This window comes from Phaethon lepturus, unplaced genomic scaffold, assembly GCF_000687285.1.
Source record: "Phaethon lepturus isolate BGI_N335 unplaced genomic scaffold, ASM68728v1 scaffold20967, whole genome shotgun sequence".
Classification (NCBI taxonomy): domain Eukaryota; kingdom Metazoa; phylum Chordata; class Aves; order Phaethontiformes; family Phaethontidae; genus Phaethon; species Phaethon lepturus.
The window spans coordinates 1,890-27,452 of NW_010551421.1; the positions used below are offsets into that span (position 1 = coordinate 1,890).

The window sequence follows — 25,563 nt, forward strand, 5'->3', positions numbered from 1 at the left end:
GGGCAACCCACAGAGATTGCTGCCATTTATAAACTCTTACAAGGAGGGCCACTGAGATGCTCCTTCCCATGCAGAATCAGGAGAACGCAGCAGCGATACCCTCTTTTCTTTCTGCACCTCCTGATTGTGAAGAAGAAAAGGGCCCTCTGTTGATGTTAGTCCAAATCATACACATTCCGACCAGCCTGCCACTGTACACGAGACAGCTGCTAAGGGCACGCAGAACTCACAGGTCAGTCTCTTCTCTGCTGAAGACATAAATTTAAGTCTCTCCTCCTGCACCAGGGCTGGTTTTAATGACACTCAAGGAAATACAAATGGTTTTGAGGTTTCTACTCCTCTCTCAAATTTAAGCGAAACGGATCAACACATTCAAAAGTTATTAGAAAGTGACTGACAGAGATAGACTGCAAAACTCTGTAAGCCCTGTTTTCATAGGCCAATAGGAAAATCGGAAAAATCTGAAGGACTTTTTAAAATAAAATATGTGTAAACCACAGTAGTTCCCATTCCCATTCAGTTTTTACAAATACTGGTATTGCTAGCCTCAAGCATTCAAAATTCTCAGTTAGATCCACATCCCTCAAAAACCTCCTTACTTAATAATTAGGATTATTTTTAATTGCATCTCATGGTGATAAGAGCATGTAAGTTTCTTGCTCTCAACTTGTTCTGTGCAAGTGGGATTCAAAACTTTAGAATTGCTAGAAACAAAGCTCAGAGCAGATGATCTTCAAGCTTAAACTTTGTAAAATTATGACCAAGCACAAGAGCTAGTAACACTAAACCTAAACAAGTTTAAGTGACTAAACCACTTGTTCAGACACCAGCTTCAGACTTTTCTTGTTCCTCAAACACTGAGAAAATGAAATTGTTAGTCCCATGCACAGCCATCTTATCTAACAGCTGAAACAGAGCACAGGCCCATTAAAGTAATTGCATTTATCTGAATAAACCTGCAGTTGACTTTGAGAAATTTTTGAAGTATGTAATATACCCTACAATGTACTTTTTCTTGTTTTAAACTTGGACTGCACTATCTTCATGCCAAGTGAACTCTTTCAATGCTTTAGCACACTCTAGATTATAAGACACTGGAAAAAGGCATGCAAAATGGGTACACATACTTTTTTTGGTATTGTTGCTTTCTGAAGATACACGCATGTTTCTATCAAACTCAGTTACAATCAAAAATTAAATACATCTTATGTATTAGATATTGATTATTCCATTAAAAAAAAAGACACAATATTAAAACTATAACCTTCCTTACCTTTGCAATAATTACTTCTTTTTTCAAAATCTTCATAGCATAGTATTTCCCACTAGCTTTCTCTCGGACAAGGATAACTTTGCCAAACGTGCCTTTGCCCAGTAGTTTTAAATAGTCAAAATCATTCATTGTCTATAAGGAGCAAAGGACAAGGATTAGCAAGACTTATGCTATCCAGTTCCAATGTGCATACAAGTGTGTCCACATATAACCAAATCCTGTTACCAGTTTAATTAAAAGTTTACAAAGATAGGTACACTTCTACGATTAAGTTCATAATAGTTAACTGTATCCTTTAACCACTAGGATATATTGTTCGATACTATTATTATAATGCTCTAAAGTCAAGTACTGCACAGCATACTACACACACACTTATTTTTACAAAGCACACACAGAACAAAGTTTTATCCCATACCAGCACTTCATGAATGCTTCACATCTAAGAAAGCTCATCAACTCTGGTATTACCAGGGACACAAGAACGTGGCATATCAGCAGGTTTTGCGTAACATCAACCACCGCACTAATGACTTTTTTGAAATGTACATGATCCTCACTGCAATATTATACCAGTAAGACTTTACAACAGTCTTTGCATTAGAGGTAGACTTCTAAAAATTTGCATACAGATTACAATTGTTTTTTACATAGATCAATCGGGCTCTGAAAACGAAAAGGTGGCATGTTTTCCTCTTTCATGCAACTCCATTATAGTGACCATTCAAGCATCTAGTAGCACCCTAGTTTTGCAGGTTAAATGTAGTACATCCAAGAGCTGGTTCCACCAACACACAATCTGAGTCTAGTAGGTTTATCAGCTCAACTGGAGTGTCACACACTGCACGAATATAACCTGACAATCTCAGATCCCAAAGCAGTTTAGCCACTTTCATGAGCACGAAGCTTGAGTCAATAATCATGTTAGTTCTGCAAGTTCATTTCACAGACACCTCAGAAGCACCAACCCTATGGTCTTTGCATTAGACGCAAAGATGAGGATGTAGAAAAAACAGCACAATACTGAGAATGTAGTGACTGTACAGGGTCACCTTGGACTGACAGCAGTGTTTCTTTGGCCAACTCAGGGCCAATTATTGGCTTCCACTGTGTGTTTCCACAGCACATCTTTCAGCACGCTGTGTTACTGGCTTGGTTGCAGCACCACACAACTGCACTCAGGCCATTAAGGCACCCCAGCAACCTTCAGGAAAGCCATTAAAAGCTCTGAAAGCCAACACACTCACCTACTCTTGTTATAGTACTGTCCTGCAGTATCAATAACCTTCCTTCCTTTGTGAATAAAACACCTCAAAACACTTAAAAAAAGAGTAATTTATTCAATATATTTAATCCTGTTAGGTGTGAGGAAAAGAAAAGATCGTGCCTTATCCTTCATCTTCCCGGTGTCTCTTCTTAGCACCAGTTGCAGCCTCAGGCAGTCTTCTTGAATACTGGCATTCCAGATAAACTTCTACTTGTGCCTTCCTTAGTACTTTCGTTATCCCTACCAGAAACACCTCTAACACTGCCTAGGTACCTCACACACATTCCAAGTGTAGAGCTATTGCGCATATCCCCAGTGTGCAATCACAAATATTGGGCAAAACATATTCTCTCTTGTGAGAAAGAATAAAGGGCAAAATTTCCTTCTGAAATTATTCATTCCTTTAAGCTCAAGTGCATGATACAATTACTGTGTGTCTGAAGTTGCTGTGCACAAACTGTGAAAATAATTTATGCAATCGCTTACTCAGAGTCAGTTTGAAATCTGCTCACATAAGGGGTAGAACTGAAGTTCCATCAACCACTTTAATGCTGTAATTCCTTAGCTTTTAAGTGTTCAACCTGCAACTTAAAAGCTGCAAAAGGTCTCCGACAGACTGCTTAGGCTAACATCTGAATAGCTAGATATTTCAAAGCTTTAATAAAGAGAAAATGCTTTCAATATATCAATCTTCTAGCTATAAGCAGGAATTTGATCTTTTTCCCACGTAATGGTTGATTGGTAGCTTCTAAGCAAGCTAACCTTGGTGAATTCCATTCTTTCCTCACACATAAACATACTTAAACATTTTGCACTGACTTGTTTTGCTGCCAAAACCACCTTACATCAGCAAGAACAAAACTGCATTTATCCCAGTAAGAAATACCAGTAACAGAGATTGGAAAGGCTCAACATACTTTTTACCTAAAGCAAATCGATTGGTAGCTTCTAAGCAAGCTAACCTTGGTGAATTCCATTCTTTCCTCACACATAAACATACTTAAACATTTTGCACTGACTTGTTTTGCTGCCAAAACCACCTTACATCAGCAAGAACAAAACTGCATTTATCCCAGTAAGAAATACCAGTAACAGAGATTGGAAAGGCTCAACATACTTTTTACCTAAAGCAAATCCACACAAGTGAGTGTAAAGTTAAAGTTTATGACCACAGACAAAACCTTAAATGGTCAGCTTTTCCAAAAACTACTATAACGTGTCACAACTACTGATGCATGATGTAGTATGTAAAGTTGCGATCCAAACACTATGTGGCTACTAGTACTTAATCAACTAAAGGTAGGACTTCTCAAATGTCACAGTCAGTACTTTGGAAAGTCAGGTTATCTGCTTCAATAGTTCTATGATAACCATCAAGCAAAACCAACTCCCTTTGTGCTAAAGTAGTGAAAATTGACAAAAACATATGAAAAATCCAAAATGCATTCAAACACAACTCAGGCAGAAGATGAGTCATTCACAGCAGAATCCACCATATCTTCAGCCGTCACGTCCCCTGACAAAGAATGGCCAACAGCTTTATTGATAAAGAATACTGAGTTAGTGACCATAACAATTTAACACTTCTAACAGTCAAAAATTTATAGGATCATAAGCAGCCTCAAAGGGGTAACTTTTTCCCATACCTGTGATGGGTATTCCTTGAGAGGCTAGACTTAGAACGAAGCTATCAGAGCCTGAATAAAACCAGCTGAGAAAAGCAGCCCTTTGCCCACACACCAGAAGAGGATCTTGGCTGAACTGATCAGAGACATGGGTTTGATGGGGCAGCAAGACAGTCAAATGGAAAGAGTCGTTCACCCAAAATTTGCTTACATAATGTTCATCAAAGCAGTCATGAATCTAGCTGCAAGCTCAGCGAAAACAAGTTTTAAAAAAAAAAGTATATTTATAAAAGGAAGGTAATAGGTTTGCAAGACTTTGAGCCGTGGCTTAACAGCAGATTATGGCGGTAGTGCTAGTTCTAAGAATAAAGTCTCCTGATGCTCTCATTCTTCACAAGCTCAGCAGAAGGCTTAGAGATGATATGCAGTGCAGGGTAACTCAAAAAAATCTGTCAAAGAACACAAGACCTCGGGAGATAAAAACACAGATGCCATAGCTAAGGGTGTACTAAAAACTGGTGGAAAAATGGGAATACTTCCTAAACCTAAGGGACGTTGGTAAGCAAGTTTGGAGGCTCCCATAAGACTGGATTCTTTCTCCTTGATGATTTTCCCACCTTCTTCATTCCTACTGAACTCTGAGGATTGAATCTTTTTCCTCATTACATTACTTTTTAGTTTCCACTGAAAAATCTATCCTTTACTCATCCTGCACCCTGCAAAACAAATTTGTAAACAAAGGAAAAGCAATGAAGCTACAGGAAACTGCACTAACCAAAGAACCATATGATGTTCAGCCTTCTGTAAAGCCAATTTACTTATCTATGGACAATCTGTTCAAAAGAATACACCCTACTACAGGTGTTGAAAATTCTTACCAAGGAACTAATTTTTAATATTCCTGATTTGCGCAAAGATTGTACCACTTGAAGTTTTCATCTGACTTCATCAAGAAGAAATTCTACTTAAAAGGAACAGTACAGCAAGAAATAAAAGCAGTTTGCTAAGAATTTCTAGTGCTCTTAGTTTTAGTGATGCTATTACTGTAAAACTTAAGTGGCACATTGACACCATTGTAAAAAACTGAGAAAAAAGTGCTTTTGGCTCTTCCAGCTAATCTGTCCAGGGACGCTGCTGTCATGTCTGTTCAAATCAACTTCCACGTCCTAAAGACTGTTTTCTTCATAAACCTTTTGCTACCCAAACAGGCCCGCTCCTCTCCGTCTTGTTTCTTAATCTGATTATGCTCTTCTACTCATATGTATACCATCTGGTGCATGCACAAGCAAAATTCACTGGGCTTAGATGTAAAATCAGGTGACAAAATAAGCTCGTAGGACACACTGTGCAAAAAATCCCTGAAATGAAAAGAAAACCAATACCAAAAAAAAAAAAGCAATAAAAATGCATTATGTCATTATAACCGAAATGGTCCTGATTATATTAACAACTACAAAAGCTTAAACAGAAGCTTTTCAGAAACATTTCTACAAAACAGAAACAGTTCTAAAAATACATATTTTTCCCAATTTCAGTTAACACAGAGAGAGTGACAACTCCCTGTCATTACAGTCACTTAATATTTTTTATTCAGAAACTTCTGAGAATCTTTCGCTAAAGTCTTCCAACAGTCAGAAATCTGCAGCCGGATTTTGAGTTTTGGCAACAACAACAAAAAAATAATCATTGTGGTCATCGGTATGCTCTTCACTGGCTACAAAGGCTCTATTCTGCTCTATTACTAGGTGCTGAATATCGCCATTTTTCATTTCACCTTTGTTTTGTAAAGTTTGCTTTGGGCTTGTTGCCACAGCCGTTAAATATTCTGCAGCACTGCACATGCACTGTCCCAGCATCTTACTTCAGCATTTCTTAAAGCGTAAGCGGCAAGACAGACACAAAACTGATCTTCCTCCTCCTGTTCCCACAGCCCCTTTTGTTGTATGGGAAAATGCACTGCACCGTGAGCAAGGAAAGCATACATTCCAGATAAACTACTTATATTACACAGCATTGATTTTGACACCTTGAAAATGCTTGTTGTTATGCAGTGGTTTTGTACTCCACTAAGAGGATACACCGGCTTGGAACAGTGCTCAGATCTTTAATAGAGCAAACCCAAATCCCTTCCACATAATCGCACTGCCTCTCAGAAAGACTGACACACCTCGAACGCTGCCTCTCTCTTGCTGTCACTTATCATATTTTACCCCGGAGCACAATCATTAAACATCTATGCCACAAGGCTGAAAGTTCAATGTCAACCTGACAATGTACGATGAAAGTATTGTTACAGCTGTATATAATTAGCTTTTACCTTTTTCTATAGCAGAAAAAGGTTAGAAAATTGCATGCAATGAAAAAACATGAAATAATTATGTTTGCACTGCAAACTCAAGTTCTCAAAAGTTAGGACAGGATACAACTAAGATTTAATATGACACTTTTGTTATATTCATCAGGGTATAGTTTTCAGGCACTGATTTTTCTATGATTCTTCCTTCATATAGTACAACAAACAAAACATGCTCTATGAGTAAAGGCACGGGTTCACTATTTCTTTTCAGTGTTCATCATTCAAAGGCACTCAGTTACATTAGTATAAGACTATTTTTCTGTCAGCAGACTTCCACTTAGTTTTCTACAGGTTTAACTTTTAACTAGAAAGAATGAAGCCAGTCCTACAGAAACACGTTATTATTCCTCATGCAATTCCAATGCATTCCTTGAGTCATGTCAATCTTGTATAGCAAATGAGACATATCTATTTGAATGACCCATTCTTCAAGAGTAGTTCATACTTACAGAAACACAGGACAAAACAGAAGCACAAAATCATAATCAAGTTTCTGTGTGGCACTGAGTCTTTAAAACATGTTCTTAGTTGTGTGTTTAGCCTGTTGACTCTGGAGATACAGCTACATGTTATAACCAACAATGTACATATTCCTACTTATATCAAAAGCTGTGAAGGACTGCAAAAAAATAAAACATTGTTTTCTCTTACTTCATTGAAAACTAAAGCACAGTTATTTTCCCAGATAGCAAAAAACAAGGTCATTAAAAGCCAAATCCTGCTAGCCTTTCTTATGCAAATTATCTAATTTGTACTGGGTATTATTTGCATGAGAAAGGGGGCAAATCTACTTGTCTAAAGAAAGTATTTTATTACCATACTTCTAAAAGAGTAAACAAACAAAAAGGAAAAGATGAAAATAATATTCAAACAATAAGCAGAATGTTAACATGTGCCTGAATAGTTGAACTTTGTTTTTCAGAAGTGCTGTATCAGATAGCATAACAAATAAATAAAAGTAGATCAGTTCAACTTTATTGAAATACATCAAGTAAGTACTTTTACACTTTCAATACACTGAAATTTTTATAGAAATACTGTTCCCTGTATATTGTTTTACCCAACTAGACCATTCTACAGAAGTTATTTACATACTAGTTTTGTCAGTTATTTTTTAATGTCATTACCTTTCTTTTATGATGGGTTGTTGAAGCATCCATCTCTTCTTCTCCTATATTGTCTATCTGGGAAGTTGGACTACAGTTCATCCTCTCCTCTTCTTGCCTCTGAAGTCTGTCTGCTACAGCCTGGATTGCTTCTGTCCATTCTTCCCTGCCATGAACAAGCCAACACCCCTGTTAGAAACTCATAAAATACATTCAGATAAATGGTTTATAATGCTTCTCACATGCTACCTTGCTTCAGTGTTCAATTCTCATGTTACACAGCAGAAGACTCATATAAATTAATCACTTCAATTTCCTTCCAAATTCTGCATTATGGTAAAGGTAGTGAAGTTGACCAGCATCAAAAAGGATCACTACACAGTTAATTTCAAGAATTACCAGTGTCTGATTTTTAAGATATTAGTGAAAACTTGAAAACACTTGCTCCAGGTATATTACAGCTCAGAGCATAGAATGTCATCTCCTATCGACACTGCCTGAAATAACTTGCTATTTTAAGAGACTTTTTGGTATTCCCTCTCCCTGCGAGACATTTTCACAGAAAATAAATAAGATTTATAAAACCATGCCATGTGTTCAACTCTTTGTCTCCTCTTAAAACTCAACTTGTTGCCTAATTTCAAACTCCCCTGAGAAAGAGGCCCTCAAAGATAACTAAATTCTTACAAGCATCATAAAACCCAGTGGCTGCATGGAGGGACAGGCCCAGATGAGGGTTTCTGTGGAGGGACAAGCAGGGGCAGCTGAGCCCATGGCTATTCTGCGTGCTGGCTATCCAGCGCAGGTACAGCAGCCGGCCCATCAGCACGCCACAGCCCCACACCAAGTGCAGGACCTGCTGCTTTTTGCTCAGCCAGCAAGGGATACGGGGGGAGTCTGGTGGTATTACTGAATGCAACAGGAGGTACTACGCTGCATACACAGAAGAAAGATAGAGTGGAGAAACAGTACCAAGGTAGAGTAAAAAAAATTCTAAGTGAATATACTAATGAAAGAGAAACAACAGAAAAAGCAGCCATTGGTTATTTATTGATACAAACAATATGAATAAAGCCAAATCATAGTATTAGTCTCAACAGGACATACGCCCACAGTGGGAAGACTAAGTGCATCTAACCAGAGACACAGCATAGAACACTGTAGCAAGGCACACCACCCCATACCTCCTACGTGCTTCTGGTGCGTTAAAAAAGTTAATTCTTAAGAGTTTGTGTATGTTTACTGAAACAAGAAAAACTAACAAACAAACATAAAATAAATTATTACAGACTATCTGTGCCAAAAAAAGGAGCATATTGGGAGGAGTAAAAGGAAAATTTAAGACAGCAAGGCTGGAAAATACTTCAATGCAGACTTCTACTGTTCAAAATATAACACTTCAGAGACGTATCATGACATAGATTGAGCTTATTTGAACACACTCATCTCGCCTACTCGCAGGCAACTCTTAACGCTAGCTATGAGCTCAGATAATGTTTTACAGAAGCTGATCTGTACATTCTTCAAATAACTGTTCAGATGGGCTCAGAATATCACAGTTCCAAGTGCTGATCACTGTGCAGTCCCAGCAGAGACTGTGCCGAGGCTTCTGCGTAAAGAACACGGAAAGCAAAACAAAAATAAAGCCCTCACCGTTCCTCCGGAGTGTCTACATGGAACGTCCTCTCTATGACAGTGGTCCACTGAAGACATCTGATGATGAATGTGTTTGGCTTTGGTCGCTCTGTTTTCATTAGCTGACATTCTAGAGAATACATGACATTGCCTGTTTTAGACACTGCTAGTTAATGTGTGAAGAACAAATAAAATTACTTTGATAAAATACATATAGCTTATGTATATGTATCCAGCACATGTAAGGAAATACAGAATAGCAATATAACCATGGGCTTGAACAAAAGGTAGCAGGTAATAATCCTAGCGTGAAGAAAACAGCCAGAGGAATTGATGTAACTTGTACTGTTGCCCACATAAAGAGAGCAATCTCCATTTGCAAACTAGGTCTGTGTTATGAGGGTAAGAAGAGTATTAGATCCCGGATTGCTCTAGTATGCCAAGGTAACAGCAGTAGCCACAGGCACATTCTTCCATCTGTACCTGGCAGGAGGAATATGACATTTTCCCTTCAATGGTAACCATGCCACAATTACCCACGCTATTGCCACTTCAGGATTAGATTTATTGTAAAACACCGTATCGATGAGAAAATTCAGATGTTGAAACTAGTCTGATTAAACATAGAATAACCACACACACCCCACCAGTGGGGCTTGTCCCAGGAAACCATCTAGTTCTCTCTGTGCCCAAGGGCAGAATCAGGTCTACCTATGCTACTCCTCAGAAGTATTTCTCTCAACTCTTTCTACGATCCTGGAAAAGTAGTAATTTCAAAACCTCTGTAAGTAAACTATTCCATCCAAGTATAAGGAAATTAATTATTTTTATAGTTGGAAGATTTTTGCTAACATTTAATACAATTGTTCCTGTAATTTAGGCATATTGCTTCTTGTCCTATTGACTAATTTATCTTTTCAGCAGCTATCCCTTTTAGACACTTGAACACTATTTTATCTCTCTTCAGTCTTCTCTGGCCTAAATCAGTTCAACCAATCTGTCCTCACAGGTTGTGCTTTCAGACCCAAGATCTTCCCTGTCACATAATTCTAGACATACAGTAGACTGCCTATTACTCCTTTGTCACAAGACCACAACACTGGTAATCCAGGCAATGGTTCAATGAGACTGTGTATTAGATTTTACGATACAATATACTGCACTGTTACATCTGCAAAACACTGACGTACTAAATTCTTAGTCATGCAAATATATTTAAACATTTTTGTGAAGTTAAGGTTACTCTGTCAAAAGTGTAATTTGCTTTCCTGCAGCCACCACAAAACAGACACAAACATCACATCTCATGTTTTGGAATGCTATCACTTGTTCAGAGCTGACCCAGATCAGTATGATCTAAATGTGTGATCTAAAATGATTTCTAGGGTTCACAAATCAATCAATAAAAAATATAGCAAAAGAATTCCTGTTGACTTACGATCCGCCGTAACTTCCTTTTGGTAGAGCTACCACTTACCAGTTGACCCACACCTTTTACTGACGTAGCTGACTATTCTTTAGCATAAAACCTTGCACTTATTCTTGGTGAATTATACTTTATTTATTCCAGTTAATGTCAATACTTTACAAAAGTCATGTTAGGTGACACGTACCACTTCACAAGGCATGCTATTCTTTCACAGAAATAAATTATATTGGTTTGACATATTTTTTCTTCACAAATTCAGGGTCCTGAAACCTCAACTATCGTCCACAATTTTACAGGAATGCTTTTTAAATATTCTCCAAGGAACTGCATCAGACCCAGCAAATTTCTAAACACCCAACATACATAAGTACCCTCTACCCTGCTTTTCCCTTCTCTCTTACGCCTTTGTTGCTGGTGTTAATTGTACAAGACGCATACTCATAGCTGACCTTTTGAAATGCAGCTGCATACTGGAAATACATTAAAGCAATTCTCTTTAATATTACTAGCTCACAATGAGCTTAAAGCTTTAGTTCAAGGCTTTTGATTGATTTGTACGCCTGAACACCTAAACAATTTGGGACACAATTATCTAAGAAACAGCCTCTGTCTCCGTGACAAAAAGCCACAGCAAGTATCAGCAGACTTACTTATACTGGACCATCCTTAACACTGGCACGATAGAACTGGTATTAAGGGGGGTCTCTGTGAGGATGCCTTTATTTAAGAACTTTCCTGCATACTGCAATTTTTTTATTTGAAAAAGCCAAGAAGAGTGGAAGTGGATATGTCTGTCAATAGGATATTTCTTCTGCGGCTTAGCAGAACACCTCAGAAGTTTGACATATATATATAAAAATATATAAAAAATGAAAGAGGAATAAAGTAAATATTGCTACACAGGTGCATATTCATTGATGCACAAACCTACATATTCACCATTACATCTATGAATTACGACGTAAGTCAGACTGCTCACTGGTCGAGGAGATGACATTACATTTAACAAACCTGCATACTCTGTGGAGACTCAAAAGAGAAACAGTAATCCAGCCTCACTGTTTTTATAAACTCAGCTAGGCCTTGGATGGGATGAGAGCCATCCTCAACATTTAGAGGAACGATCCACAGCAGGATGGACACAGGAAGAGGGAATTTAACACAAAAGCTCAAGAGAAACAAGGAGGACAGAAGCGGATGACGGGAACTTGGGGAGCATGACGAGTAGAGCTGCTTAGAATACTTAACCAGGCTTGTAGCTGGGTGCAAATATTACTCATGACAGCAAAGAAACTCCCACCTTCAGGAATATGGTTTCAGCCCAAGTTATCCTCATGATGACGGTGAGGCTAGGGTTAACAGGCTATTTGTTTTCTTAACTTCCTCAGCTGTAGCTCTGAGGAATGTGTCAGGCTACCTCCGTAACAGAAGAGACTAGAAGCATTGTCTGCTCTAAGATTATCTCTTCTTTCTCCTGACGAAACCATCCTCTCATCTTTAATCTTATCACACTTCAATCATGTAGGCTGAAATTTTCTTTGCTGGGTGTCTGCCTAAAGCTGCACGCTGCTGGAAAATACTACTTTTTGGAGACGAGACTTAGAACTTGGCAAACCAAGACGTTTGATATCCTTTTAGTATTCCTGTGAAAATGTAAGGCATCTGGCCACACTACATGTGGGAGGGATAAGAGTGCAGTGGGAGGAGGGTAAAAAATTACAATAACAATTACTAAAGCATAAAATCATTGAAAATCTATGCATCGAGTACAATCCAGAGGCTACAGCTATCTCCTGCCTCTACACCTGCTAAATGGAAAGCTCTTTCTCCCATATTCACAATGCCTCATCCTATTCCTCAGACAATATGAAACAGAAACTACTCGTTGAGGCAAAATCCAACACAGAAAGATGGCATACAGCAAGTTATTTACACAAGAGATGTCAGGAACAAAAGACCAGGGAATAAAGGGAGAAGAGTGGAAATGGGACAGGAAAAAGAGTGGAACCTGTGTGAGACAGAAAAACTTGGGGGATAGCTAGAGTATAACTAAACTAGAGCAGCTAGTTTAGGTCAAAGAAGCTGCCAGGGACAGACAAGTGAGGCGACTGTGTTAGGACAATCTGAAGGCAAAATGCTACAGAGTCAAACCTGCAGAAAAGTCCGTACCAATTAAAAAGCACATCCTCTCCGGTGCCTGTAACGGAGCCGAAGGTTTTGAATTTCACCATTCATTTTCTGATTGCAAATACATACAAAAAATGCATACAGTAAAACAGCATTAATTTAAGTTTGCCAACTCAAGCACGCAAAAATTGGAAATAACAGAATTAAGCCTGCCTATGTCCAAATGCTATCGATAATGTGGTCTTTACGTATATATAGTATAATAAATATATCATATATGTTAGTATGTACGTTATGTAAATCTGTCTCTAATACATAGATGTACCATTGGTACTATCTATATTAATTTTTTCAGACAGTCCTCAAAGTGATGATGCGCATTGTTAACAAGAACAAAACATATGGATGCATATAGTAAACTCTGTAACTATCAAAGAGTATTTACTCTCAGAGTTTTCATTACAGATGATTAACTAAATCAGTTAAATGTAATAAAAAATACCTTAGTGATTGAAAATGGCACTGAAAACATTAAAAATCAAAAATGCCATTTCACTATCACTGAAGGATGCTATTGAAAAATAAAACCTAGCAAAATTTAATGAGTTTTTTTTTAATATTCTGTCAAAAGTAGCTAATTTTCTTGTGGAAGGTTAAAAATTAGTACGTTCTTATCCTTCCCTTCTGAAGCAAAAAGAATTTCAGAGAAAAGGTGTAAGACCAATATATTTCTAAAAGTGGTGTGATACCCATTCTTCTCAAGTAGATAAATGTAACTGAAGTCTGCTGATATTTAGTACACCCACATACCTCATGTGCTGCTGTATACAAATGTATGGGATAAACAATATTCCTGTCATGATTGCAACGTGAAAAAAAACTTGTTTCTGAATGTCTTTCACCTACAGCTGGGGGGGGGGGGGAATCTATTAAAATGAGTAAGTACTCTAATACACAGTTACTGCTAATTACCAAAATATTTTTCTACTAATTACTGGAAAAAACGTAGTAGTTTTAGACAGAATAGTTTGGAAACTACAAAAGCACAGAAGAACGAGTGAAACCGGCTACTGAGAGCTGGCTCCAAATGCTCGAGTGATAGTTGGGTCATTACCAAGAGTAGAGAACACTCTACCATAATGTCTTCAAGTTTGCTACTATACATAAACATATGTAATTAAAGGGCTGAATCTCAACTCAAAACAGTTGGAAGTCTAAATTATCATTCAAAAAGATGAGTAAGCCAGTAAACAGACAGACTCAACTTTGTGTTCTTGTATGCTAGCCATCTACAACTTGGAATTACACATTTTAATCCTAAAGCTTCCTGTCTTACTGGGATTAAACATCGGTCACGAGAGTTTTCCCCTTTAATATTAGAGGGGATGAAAAACCTTGGGGGAGAACACTTGTCCGAAGCAGCAAAATACAAAATCAGTAACAGACACTGACAAATCTGTTCCAACAAGTCTGTAGCACTTGTCTGGCCATTTTTTTATCTATACAGAAAATGGAAAAAATGAAATAAAACCAGTATAAAGAAACGCAATGGATGCTTCTCAAGTATTGAACTTCTCTTTTTAAAACAAAAAAAGTCAGGTACATACCAGAGGTTAACTTTCGTCTCCATATCCACAAACAATCTGACAATTCTAAAATGTTAGACTATCTTTTTCAAATAACTGCTACTATCTAAATTAAGTAGCTATGCTAGTTAAACTCTCCTGAGCAACTCTAACTACAAACTGTATTTCAAAACGTTCTGTTTACTTTACACCATTCTGAACCACAGATGACAAAGTTTGCTTGAAGCTGTAATTACTCTGCAAAGCTGGGAAGCCAATTAGAGGGCCTGAAACCTGCCAGTTCCAAAAAAAAAAAAAAAAAAAAAAAAAAGCACAGATCATCTGTTCAGATTTTATTAAAAAGTTTAAAGTTTGAATTCTATAACTTTAACCATATAATCACCAGTATTCTTTTCCTAAATACATTCATTCAGTATAAAAACCAGAAAGAACTCTAATACCATTTTATTATTTCATATATGGAAGCTTTCAACTTCAGCAGAATTTGTTGATATGGCTAGACAAGAATACTAAACATACAAGCAGCCATAAAAATTTGCACTAAAAAATGAACAGAAGGTTGCATATTTGAGAAATTATTTCTAATATAGACTGAGTTGTAGCACAAAAGATAACCTCCTGTGATTATCATATGATATAAAAGAAGTAGTATTGAACCACTGCTTGGACTGTTCAGAATATATGCACTTTTAAATATATACAGAGAGTGCTATCTATTTACAGATATCTATATCTATCTACCTATTTGCATTACAATTTAACATTGATTTCTTATTCTTCTCTTGGTCCTTCCTTCACAAGAGAAACACTTTTGTCCAAACCTTTGCCTATTCAGTTGCTACTCCCATTTTTTCTTTCTAATGTCAAAATTTAATGAACACACTGCTTACTACTACCTTTTTCCATTACTGCTACTCTGCACTCCAAATCCACACTTTTCTCTGATGATCTTTTTTGTTAGACAAGTAGTAGCCAAGTAGCAGAACTAATACACTGTTTTCGTAACACTGAGACAGATACACACACTTTTGCTCACATACATATGAAAAGCCATGGCTCTTACATATATGTACGAATATATGTGTATACACACACAGGCTTAGCTTGGTCCTCTCTCGATTCTCCCACTTGTTTACCTAGTCCCTAGAGGAAACCTTCTTTTCTGAGGCTTTCCGAAAGTCACTGTCCTTTCTCACTACATTTTATTTATAGGAAGCATGACCTCTAAAAGTAAGTTTAGTCACATAGAGATTTATGTGAACAACTTAATATCCCTTCTTTGATCGCAAGAAATGCGGTCTTCCCCTAAAAACATCATCCCCAAAACTGCTGAACAGATCATTTTTCTCCACCGTCCCTTTGATCATATCACTTTTCTCTTTGCATTCCTCATATCTTACCCAGCTCTATTACATCAACTATAGCTAGCTTTTCAACACTGTCTCTCTCCACAGCCTACCCTCACCCTTGGCATCACTCTTTATTCAGTACCAAAATGCTACCCTACCCATCCTTCTACTGTTCTAATTTCCGCACCATTTCTCAAAAGCATTTCTAATTTCCCTGTTTGCCATACTGGTTCTCTTTTAAATCCTCCTTAAAACTCTCCCTCACCACGTCTTAAAAAACAGGAGGGAGAGAAAGAGGGAGAGAGAAAAGAAGGGAAAAGACAGTAAAAATCTAACCTTGACAATGGATTAGTTGTTGATGTGCTGAGACCACCGCCTGTACTACAGGCTAATACTGTCTCATTGTTTTCTCACACTCCCCCCATCTGTTTGCATCCATCTGCTGTCCCTTGTTTTATATTTGGAATTTTAGTATTTTGGAGCAGGGACTGACTTTTTGTTCTGTACGAGTAGAAATCCCACTTCTGTGGGGCTTGGCTCATGGCAAGTACTTATATGTGCGTTGATGATACAACATATATGACTGCACAATAAACACAAAAAACTTAATTATACTCCTTGAAGCTGAAAAAGATCACCCTTCATGCACTTCATCATGCTGGAAAGTCTTTTATTTCCAACACTCCAAAAAGTACTGAAGTAGCAGCCATGTCTTTCTGTCATTACAACTAGTTTGCTACTTGTCCCTTGATGCAAAAAGGGAGAATGAAAAGAGGAGATTTCTGCCTGTTATTGTCAGGTTTTGCCTGGGGTTTCGTTTGTTTTCAAAGATGACAGTAGAATCCTTCTACTGTCTTTCATGCAAACACCTCAATTTTTATTTATGCAACTGGGTGTATCACACCAGCATAAAAACTCTCAGACCTGGCTATAAACTTCAACTTTGACCTGCCACGCTCATACCAGGCCCTATTTAGAGACAATTGGAAATTACGGTATGTTATACTGGTGTCTGAGAAAGCACTGCCCATGAAAATGGAAGTACGAGACCGAGGAACTCATATTCACTTATGACCCAAGCCAACAACTGAATCCAAACTTCTAAGCCAAATACCAACTATACCACCTAGAAACCATTCACAAAGTAATATGAAAGCCTCACAAAGAAAATTACTGATCCAGTTTTCCAGAAAGCTAAACACTTCCCCACTCAACACAAGACAGTAATATTGGTTATACACATTAGACACATTGAGTCTGAATTTCCATAGATGCATTTGCATATTCAGTACATTACACATACATTTCCTTTTTCTCCTCACAAGTATTTTCAGTGTTGAATGAACATTATTTATTCAATTGCATCATTATTATTTTTGAATGAATTCTATACCGCAATTAGAAGTATCTACACCTACATGCTTATCTCTGGGTTCATGTCATCCAGTGTTGTGACAATTAAAACAACTGGCACGCAAGGTCATAGCTAATACCAAAGTATTTTGATGCATAATTTAATTTCACTTAAAACTTACGTATGTATTTTCCTATTAATTTCTTTAGAGAGTCTCTTCAGAATTCTTTATAGCCCTAACATCATTCCCCTGAAACCTTTCCATTTCCATGTTCTGAAGATTTTAAAATCCCCAAAATAATAAAACCTTGTCTCTGGCCCACTGAAAGATGAAGACTGTGAAAAAGTAGCACAGCTTCTCTATTCTTTAGAATAGCCAAGGTTCATTAATAATAATTTTGGCAGAGAAAAAAAAGTAAAGGAAAACATGTTATAAAATGTTACTTTCTCACAATAACTAGAAGTTGCTTTTTATTTTCAGAGACGAGAAAAAGGGTAGCTGTACCACAGAGAGCTTAGAAAGTACTATCTTTCAAGATACACTAGAAATTCCAGGTGACATCATTTTTGGCCAAAGCTCAAAGGCTACTGTGAAGGGATACAGCTCTTCCCAATTATTCCCTACATAAAGATCAAAATGAAGGCAAAGGGCCAATTCTTAGAGATGCCTCATCCCAAATGTGCTATGTGATTACCTACATACTCATCACATATGTGGGAAGTATTTTTTTATCAGTAAAGCCACAAATGCTCCTTAAGCAGAACTGAAGCAACTGCCTCTTCTCCCCCACTCTGCTTTCTCCAATAACGATGACCATCAAAGACCAAGGTGGTTTACACAAAGCAGTGTTGATTCTACTTAGGCAACACTGGATCAGTTAAAAACAGCATTTTAAGGCCGTGTTGGTTTTTAGGGGTATGCATCCTGTCACCCAGAGTACTAGTTTTGTTCCAAAGAAGCATAATGAAGTTTTAAAAGCCAGGACATTTTTTTTAAGCCTCTGACTGTACAGAGAAGTTATACCAATCGAATCCAAATTATTTTTAAACTGGTTCTGACTGCCTAAATGCCTAAGCAAAAGCAATTTACATTCACATATTTTATTTTGCAGTTGAAGTGGGCTAGGAATGCACACCCACTCAGTCAATCAAGAGTATGTCTTCAAGCTACAATAGCTTGATTACTTGCAACTGCTTGTCTCTACCTGAAAAGAGCTAAACTGATTTTGAACCAGCCAATTCAGGTAAGCTCACACTTCTGAATTTACCTCTGAAAACCAGCAGCAACCAGTTTCAAGTTTCCACAATGAATTTCCCACTACTATAATTACATCACCTTCACTTATCTTTAAGTATATGGTTAGATACCACAGCACACCTTTTTGTGACTCTAAGTGTCAGAGGATGAGCATTAAGGAATTAAAAGCATAATTCAAACACACAGCTCTCTCAACTCCCATGGTAAAAAAATTACTCTCTTTAGTGCAAAATAAGCTGTCCCACAGAAGAGAAACCGGAGTGATTCCTACACACTGTCCAACGTCACAGCTCTGGCTGATTTGTTCATCCCTTGCGGCAGCTCCGCAGGTGCGGTGCGGGGTAGCCATCACTGACTTTCCCACGTCCCCGAAGGCGGGAGAGCAGCAGCCATGGGGAGGCGAAGCCCCTGCCCAGAACACTGAGGGGCCAGTCCTTGATCCCCTGACAGGGCCCAGCTCCGTCCAGGCCCCCCTCCATCATGCTCTTCAGTCAACTCCATCTCATCTTCAGGGACATACTTAAGCTCCAGGAAGAGAGATCACCCACCCAGGGCCACACAGTTCCCTCGCATTTTGGGTGGCCAGCAACGGGCTGAAGCGTGCATGCGCTGCCTCAGGCTCTCCCTCTCTACGTAAAGCTTGTACCTGTTTACACGCCCACTTCCCAACGCCTTCCCTCCACATTTCCTCCCAGATAACCCCAAGGAAAAGGGATGGCCCCTGAACACTCTGTCCTGTGACAAAACACCACCTGGTAAGAAAGGCTTTATTAACAAAGACATATTTAGCACTGGAAGCAGTTTCTCTCTGGCCTTCCTGTCATTCCCGATGCAGTACACAGACACAAGACCAGGGAGAGAGTAATGCTCAGGTGCGGGACTTTAAACTTGGAAGAAATCAGCGAGCCACACTAGGGAAAAATTATCCTATGCCTGGGAAAGAGCCTTTTGCAAAAGTCACAGGAGTGGAAGGCAGCAGACACTGGTGGGAAAATACCTGTATGAGGGAAGTAACTAGTCTGACAGAGCTAGATACAGAAGTTTTAAACAACAGAACAAGTAACATACAAAGCAGAGCTGTGCAAACTTTCCAGCGTTGAAGTCCAACAGCGCTATGAAAATAATACCATAGCCTTGGCCTTTTCTGCTTAAATAACAAGCTGTAAGCAAGAGCCAAAGATGTCTATCATTTGGAGAGCAAAAAGTAGACTGAGACCACACTCTCACTTTACAGATAGCTACAAAGATTACATGAAGATAGGACAGTAAAGACATATCTTTAAGTTCCTGCCAACCTAATCAAGATGGTATTAACAGTGATCTCACACTCCATCTGTCTGGCTAGTAATTTATGAAAAATGTACTTCACTATTACAGGAAAAATATGTTGCACTGCTTGTGGCCACAAACCTACCACAGCAGCCCAGGAACTCTTGGATCAGAGGCCGAGACCACTTCTTGACATTTACCTGGTACTGCCAATGAGATGTGATTCATTCACATAGTGGGTTGGTTGGTTTGTTTGTTTTCCCTTCAGACAGATAAAATAGCTGACAAAAAACTTACAGCCCTTTGCAATTGATTGGGGGGGGGGGAAAAAAAATGGGGTGGGGGTGGGGGGGGCGGCGGGGCGGTGAGGGAGTGGATAGTGGTGGTGATGGTGTCATTTTGGAAAACTATCAAATCTTCCGATTTCCATCAAGGCAAAGCTCAGGGGTAGCACTTTAGTATCAGAATTACGTTAGATGACCTCTGGGTATCAAAACAAAAACACCAGTATCACACACTGGAATTAATTGCTCATCATGCATTTTTTTGCTTAGCAAAACTACTGTTTGGATCATCCTTCTAGTTGCTGCAGCAAAGGAAGATATGAAATGAAGAACATGGTAAAGCAGGACAAAAACACTCTACTGTAGTTCTACAGATGTTCTTTCTGCTGCACGTTGGGGAAAAAGTAGTTTCCTAAACTACTGACTGCTATAGATGAGGTTAAGATATTCAGAGCACTAACAAAGGAATAACAGCCTACGAGCTAGTCAATTCCTACTCATATGAACAACTTAGAGACATCACTGCTTTTTATGCTGAATAGCAATGAAGCAAAATGAGCCTCTAATATTATTAGAAGGCTTGCACACTCAATGTAATTTTTAAGACGTCTGTCACAATCAGAATATACAAAGTTTTCCTCTTCTAACTGTGGGACAAGACATGGGCTTGGAGCACAAGATTATTTTCTTACCAAATAAAATACCTAAATTATTTCGTATACAAAGGCTGAGTCCATCTCAAGAGTAACTTTATCAAAAAAATAAGAAAATAGGTAAATTCAGTCTCATTTGTTCCATCTTCAGGAATGCAGATGAAGGGAACTCTTCCCCTAAGTACATATGCTCTTGTGGCTCCAATACTCCTCTATAAAACTAAACATCTCCATTTACTGTATTGCAATATACTAATACAATTTTGAAAGAAATTGGGTAAATTTTCTAGCGTTCCTTTGAAAATTTCTAGCTATGATATCCACAACTCACACTCAGGGACATTTTTTGCCCCCTCAGTTTTGCTCCTCAAATTCTTTCATTTCTGTTCAGAAACACTCTTCTACCAATCTCACTTTGCCAGATCAAAAAAAAAATACAGATTTTTCTTTTAGAAATATTCTTGGAAAACAAGAAAACGAAATGTCTTCACTTAATCCAACAGATACACTCTTTGTAGCTTTGCTAATATATGCAAATTGTCTGATTGCTTGAAATTACTGATTAACCAGGCTGGAGAGCTGATTACCTGATTATCCAAGAGAAAAATAATTTAGCATGATTTTGTGTCATTTGACAGTCTAGATAATTTTCTAATTAATTTGAGTTTTCAAGTGAATTCAGAGATACTACTGAAAAAGAGAAAAGAGGTCAATGATCTGAATGAAGTTAAGCTTTCCAGGAATTTTCTTCTTACAACAATCATTTGTCAAACGCTGTTGTTAGTTACAGACACTTCAGACACACACACACACAAATGAGAACTAAAGACTTCCAAAAATATTCAAAAACCAACCCATGGTAAAATCTTCGATGCTCTTGTAAAGCTATCATGTAGAGCTAGATGTAAGATTAGTGGTGCACTAGTCTGACACATGGCATCAAACTTCCAGTGTTACCAATAAATTCTGAACTACACGTGAAGCAATATGTAGCAGATATTTTGTCTATATGCTGAGAGGATAATAAATACTGGAAATACGTACTTGCCACTGAAAAGTTGTTGAGTGGATATGGCAGATCCACATCCTGGGGCTTCTCCTTATAGCCTATGAAAGAGCCATCTGTCTTTAGCAGGAAATATCTTGGCCGCCAGTTTTTTATATATTCTCCTAAAGGAGAAAAAAAAATGGTCGTTAGTACCGTAGAAAAAAAATCCTTTGATATTAAAAAACATAACACATTATCAGTGTCTAACATTAATTATAGCAAAATCTTTTCAGACATTTTTAATTTGCAGCAGAGACCTTAACTCCCTCCAAAAGAAAAGAAAATGGAATTGCAGTGGTAAGCCTGGACTACACAATGATGCCTCTGGAGTAAGAAGCTACAAGCACTGTATAGTAATATTCTCTAATTCTAAATTTTATCACAGTATACTCTTCAAAATCCTACGTCTTTACACGTATAAACAGTTCAAAATTTGCTGCAGGCAAAAATAAGCACTACAGCTTGACTTTTAATGAGAAAATGAAATCTAAACTACTACAAGGTAGAACATTTATCCTGCTGAGCCAAAGCAAAAAACATTGATTTCCTCAAAACATAGACTAAGTAAATACAAGAAAATTGGGGGTAATGGAAGAACCTACACGAATCATACTTAACAAATATATCTGAAAGCAAAATAAATAAAAAAGACAATTTAGAAGGCCATTAACTTTTAAGAGGTAAATCCACCAATAAACCCACTACCTCCACCTTCCCCCTACCCCAGTCTGAGCAGAAGATTCTGCTAGCCATGAGGTATTCAGGACCAGAAATATACAGAACAGGTCAGCAAAGGCACTATAGCTTACTTAATGCCACTTATTTGCTATTTAAGGGTGAAAAATCACTTTAATAGCATTTAACTTAACAATGCCACACCAAAATCTCGGCAACAACTTCATTTTTAAGTACAATTACTCAGTTAAGTACAAGTGAGGCTAGATCTGCCCAACTTTGCCCGTCTTAAGGCAACTTCAACATGGTTTAGTGGGCATGGTGGTGTTGGGTTGATGGTTGGACTTGATGATCTTAAAGGTCTTTTCCAACCTTAATGATTCTGTGATTCTATCTTTGATTTCTATCAACGCTGCAAAGTAAATAACATATGTACAAGTACTTACTAAGGCTTTAAATACGTCACTGTTTCATCGTTATGCAAGTGAACATTTTAAGAAAAATGTGTATGTGACAATGTAGAATTTCCAACCGTGCCTAAGACTTCTCACCATTTGCAAAATGCTCAGAACTGACTACTCCAGGGGCTGCACTGGTCCTGGACTAAGCCCAGCCCTTTAGTGCCATTTACCACCTCAGCACCCTGTTAACTGTAGCTGTGTAGCTTTTAGACAATTCAAAGGTCAGAAAGAAGTTTACATCCATCTGACACAGAGATTACTCCGTTAAAGGCTAATCTAAAAATTCATTAATCGCATCTTCACCTTTCCATCAGAGCGATCAACTAATTGTCACTGAAGTTCAACATCAGAATTGCTAATATGGCCTTGTTGAACTTGATCACAACTTGTAAGTATTTTGACGATGCCCATGGCTTTAAAAAAAAAAAAAAAAATCTAACTGCAGCCATTAACATTTCCAATTTTCAACATGTATTTAAGCAGAGAAGCAAGGTAGGGAGTAGGAGATGGAGAAGAGGAAAGAGTAAGACAAATGAACACCAGGCTATTTGTGCTGACTTATGTTTCCTGGCCCTCAGTAGCAAGACTCCTCCTATTTAGTCCTGCTTCATAGACAGCAAGGTACCTGCTTGATTTTGTTATCTAGACATTTTCATAGAAAGAAAATTGAAGAAGTCAAAGTGTTACTTAATTTGACCACAAAATTAATAGAGCAGATACAGCACTAGTTACATTTGTATTGACTCAGAGCTTTCTATCTCAGATCTCTGCTGCTAGTTCAGTTGGGAACATCCTTACTGACACTGCCCGTCTGAACCGATTTTTCAATGGGAAATCCCAGCTAATGTAAAAGAAAACAATAAAAAACCAAACCAAACCAAAACAACAGGTATGACATATTTGTAAACTGGAGATGAAATACAAGTGCAGGATGGGTAAACAAATACATAACTTTAATACCAACAACGGTGAAAAACTATCATCGTTACATGAAAAGGTAAAGACATTTCTTAAATTAAGTGTGCTGAATACTTGAAAACTAAATAATCATAGGCCTAAGTAAAGGTGTGATTCATGTTTTAAGAACGTTTAAGATACGCCCTGTGACAAATTTGCCGAAATCTGCATGGACTCAAAAGTTGAATCCAAAACAAAACCTTACGTATCAGATCATCCAATGTAAGTTTTAAAAATGTTAAGATCCTAGTTGCTTTCTGAAAGTTAAACAGACCACAAAGAATCTTCAGTACAATTCTAATAAATTATATCTTATTTAGTTGTAATAGTAAGTGACTGTTATGAGATAACGTGCTTGTTACTGGCTTTAAAATCTATCGAGATCTTGGTCTTATCTAGAAGGTGTGTTAACTGGAAGGCAGGCACCTAAAACTGCTGAAGAAGAGTTCAAGGACAGCATGGAGAGAATATCAACATGCCTAAAACAGGTCAGCCATCAACGGTTCAGGTTTCAAAGAGAGTTCTCCTTTCCGTCAGGAATAAACTGGACAGGGAGATAAGCAGACTCTGCTCCAAGCATCAAAGCTGACAGGGTAAGTACACTCATCAGTCACTTCAGGAAAGAACAGAAGCCTTTGCTTACATATACACTCTCCAGAACTAAACCTGTAGAAAGGGAGATGGTTCTAGCAGGTGCCCTTAGAGACCCAATGCACATTTCCCTGATCACTTACTCCCTCTTCTCCTCTTAGGACAACACTGCAGACTGCATTTGGCTTCTACTAGGGATGCAGAGTCTCTTAATCAGAAAACAGAACAGATTTTTTGATCATGTACTGAGTTATGCTGCTGATGTTCTGCCTGGAGAAAAAACATTAGAAGAGTATGACTGAAGAGAGCTAGCAGCTTTGAACAAAAGCTAATCTCAAGAAGATATAAATATTGAATGACTGTAAGTACCAGTTTATCCACAAGCATAGCTGTACCTCTGTCTTCACCCTGCAAACCACAGCCAGACACAGCACATGTAATTTAAAAGCAATTGCAGAACACTATGGCTTCATAAGGATCCATATATTTCTTTCAGACATATTTCTTTGAAGAATGTTTCTTCCTAAATGGTTCCCCAACATGAATCACAGTCAGACTACTTTTTCCAAGATGTCTGTACAAACACACACACAGAGGAAAAAAACGAGTTTTGTCTTGAAATGACCAATATTCCAATCCCTCTTTAAGGCCCATACATGAATATTTATCATCTGCCCTTTATTTATTTTGTAATTTGACAAATGGGTGAACACTTTTGAAGACTAAAGTAAACAGTGGTATCAGTGAACAGTTCACTTAGCTGTTCAAGTGGTTTAATGGCTCTCAAGATGCACTCTAGGTGCTCTCTTATAACTGCATTCCTTCTACATAATCTGCTTAAAGATAGGAAAACATTTTTTCCCGTACTTCTTAACAGACATGTGCTTACTGAACTGCTTTGAAAGAGAAATCTCCATACAAAAAAATACTGTAACACAGCAGAGTACTTGAAAAAACACTTCCACGTCTTCTAAACTACCAACCCCGCATTAAAAAAAAAAAAGTATATTTTACAGTATAAGCAATATTTAATTAAAGATATTTGGAGTGTATGTTTAACAACTAACACAAGCAAACAACAGGAAATTTACATCTGAAATTCATTAATTCAAAAGAAAAGAAATTCCTTGAGAAAGGAGAAGTCCAGACAGTCTAACCAAACCACAAGATATCCTGACAATTTAATGAAATGGAGCTGCAGTACTTAAAAAAGCAGTGGATCTGCCATAGAAAATTAATCAGTTTGTACCCTGCTTCCTG

General features: G+C 37.9%; 1 protein-coding gene across 1 annotated transcript in view; it reads right to left on the bottom strand.

Annotated features, from left to right (window-relative positions):
• Positions 1 to 1,273: 1,273 nt before the first annotated feature.
• LOC104623744 (RAC-gamma serine/threonine-protein kinase-like) overlaps positions 1,274 to 25,563 on the bottom strand; it is a gene marked incomplete at its 3' end in the record, with an annotated part of 41,342 nt that continues 17,052 nt past the window's right edge. Inside the window, exons 2-5 of the mRNA XM_010290916.1 lie at positions 21,616 to 21,741; positions 9,281 to 9,392; positions 7,649 to 7,793; positions 1,274 to 1,405 (exon numbers count right to left, since the gene is read on the bottom strand). Coding sequence (XP_010289218.1) covers positions 1,274 to 1,405; positions 7,649 to 7,793; positions 9,281 to 9,392; positions 21,616 to 21,741 — 515 coding nt within the window. The remainder of the gene's footprint in view (positions 1,406 to 7,648; positions 7,794 to 9,280; positions 9,393 to 21,615; positions 21,742 to 25,563) is intronic.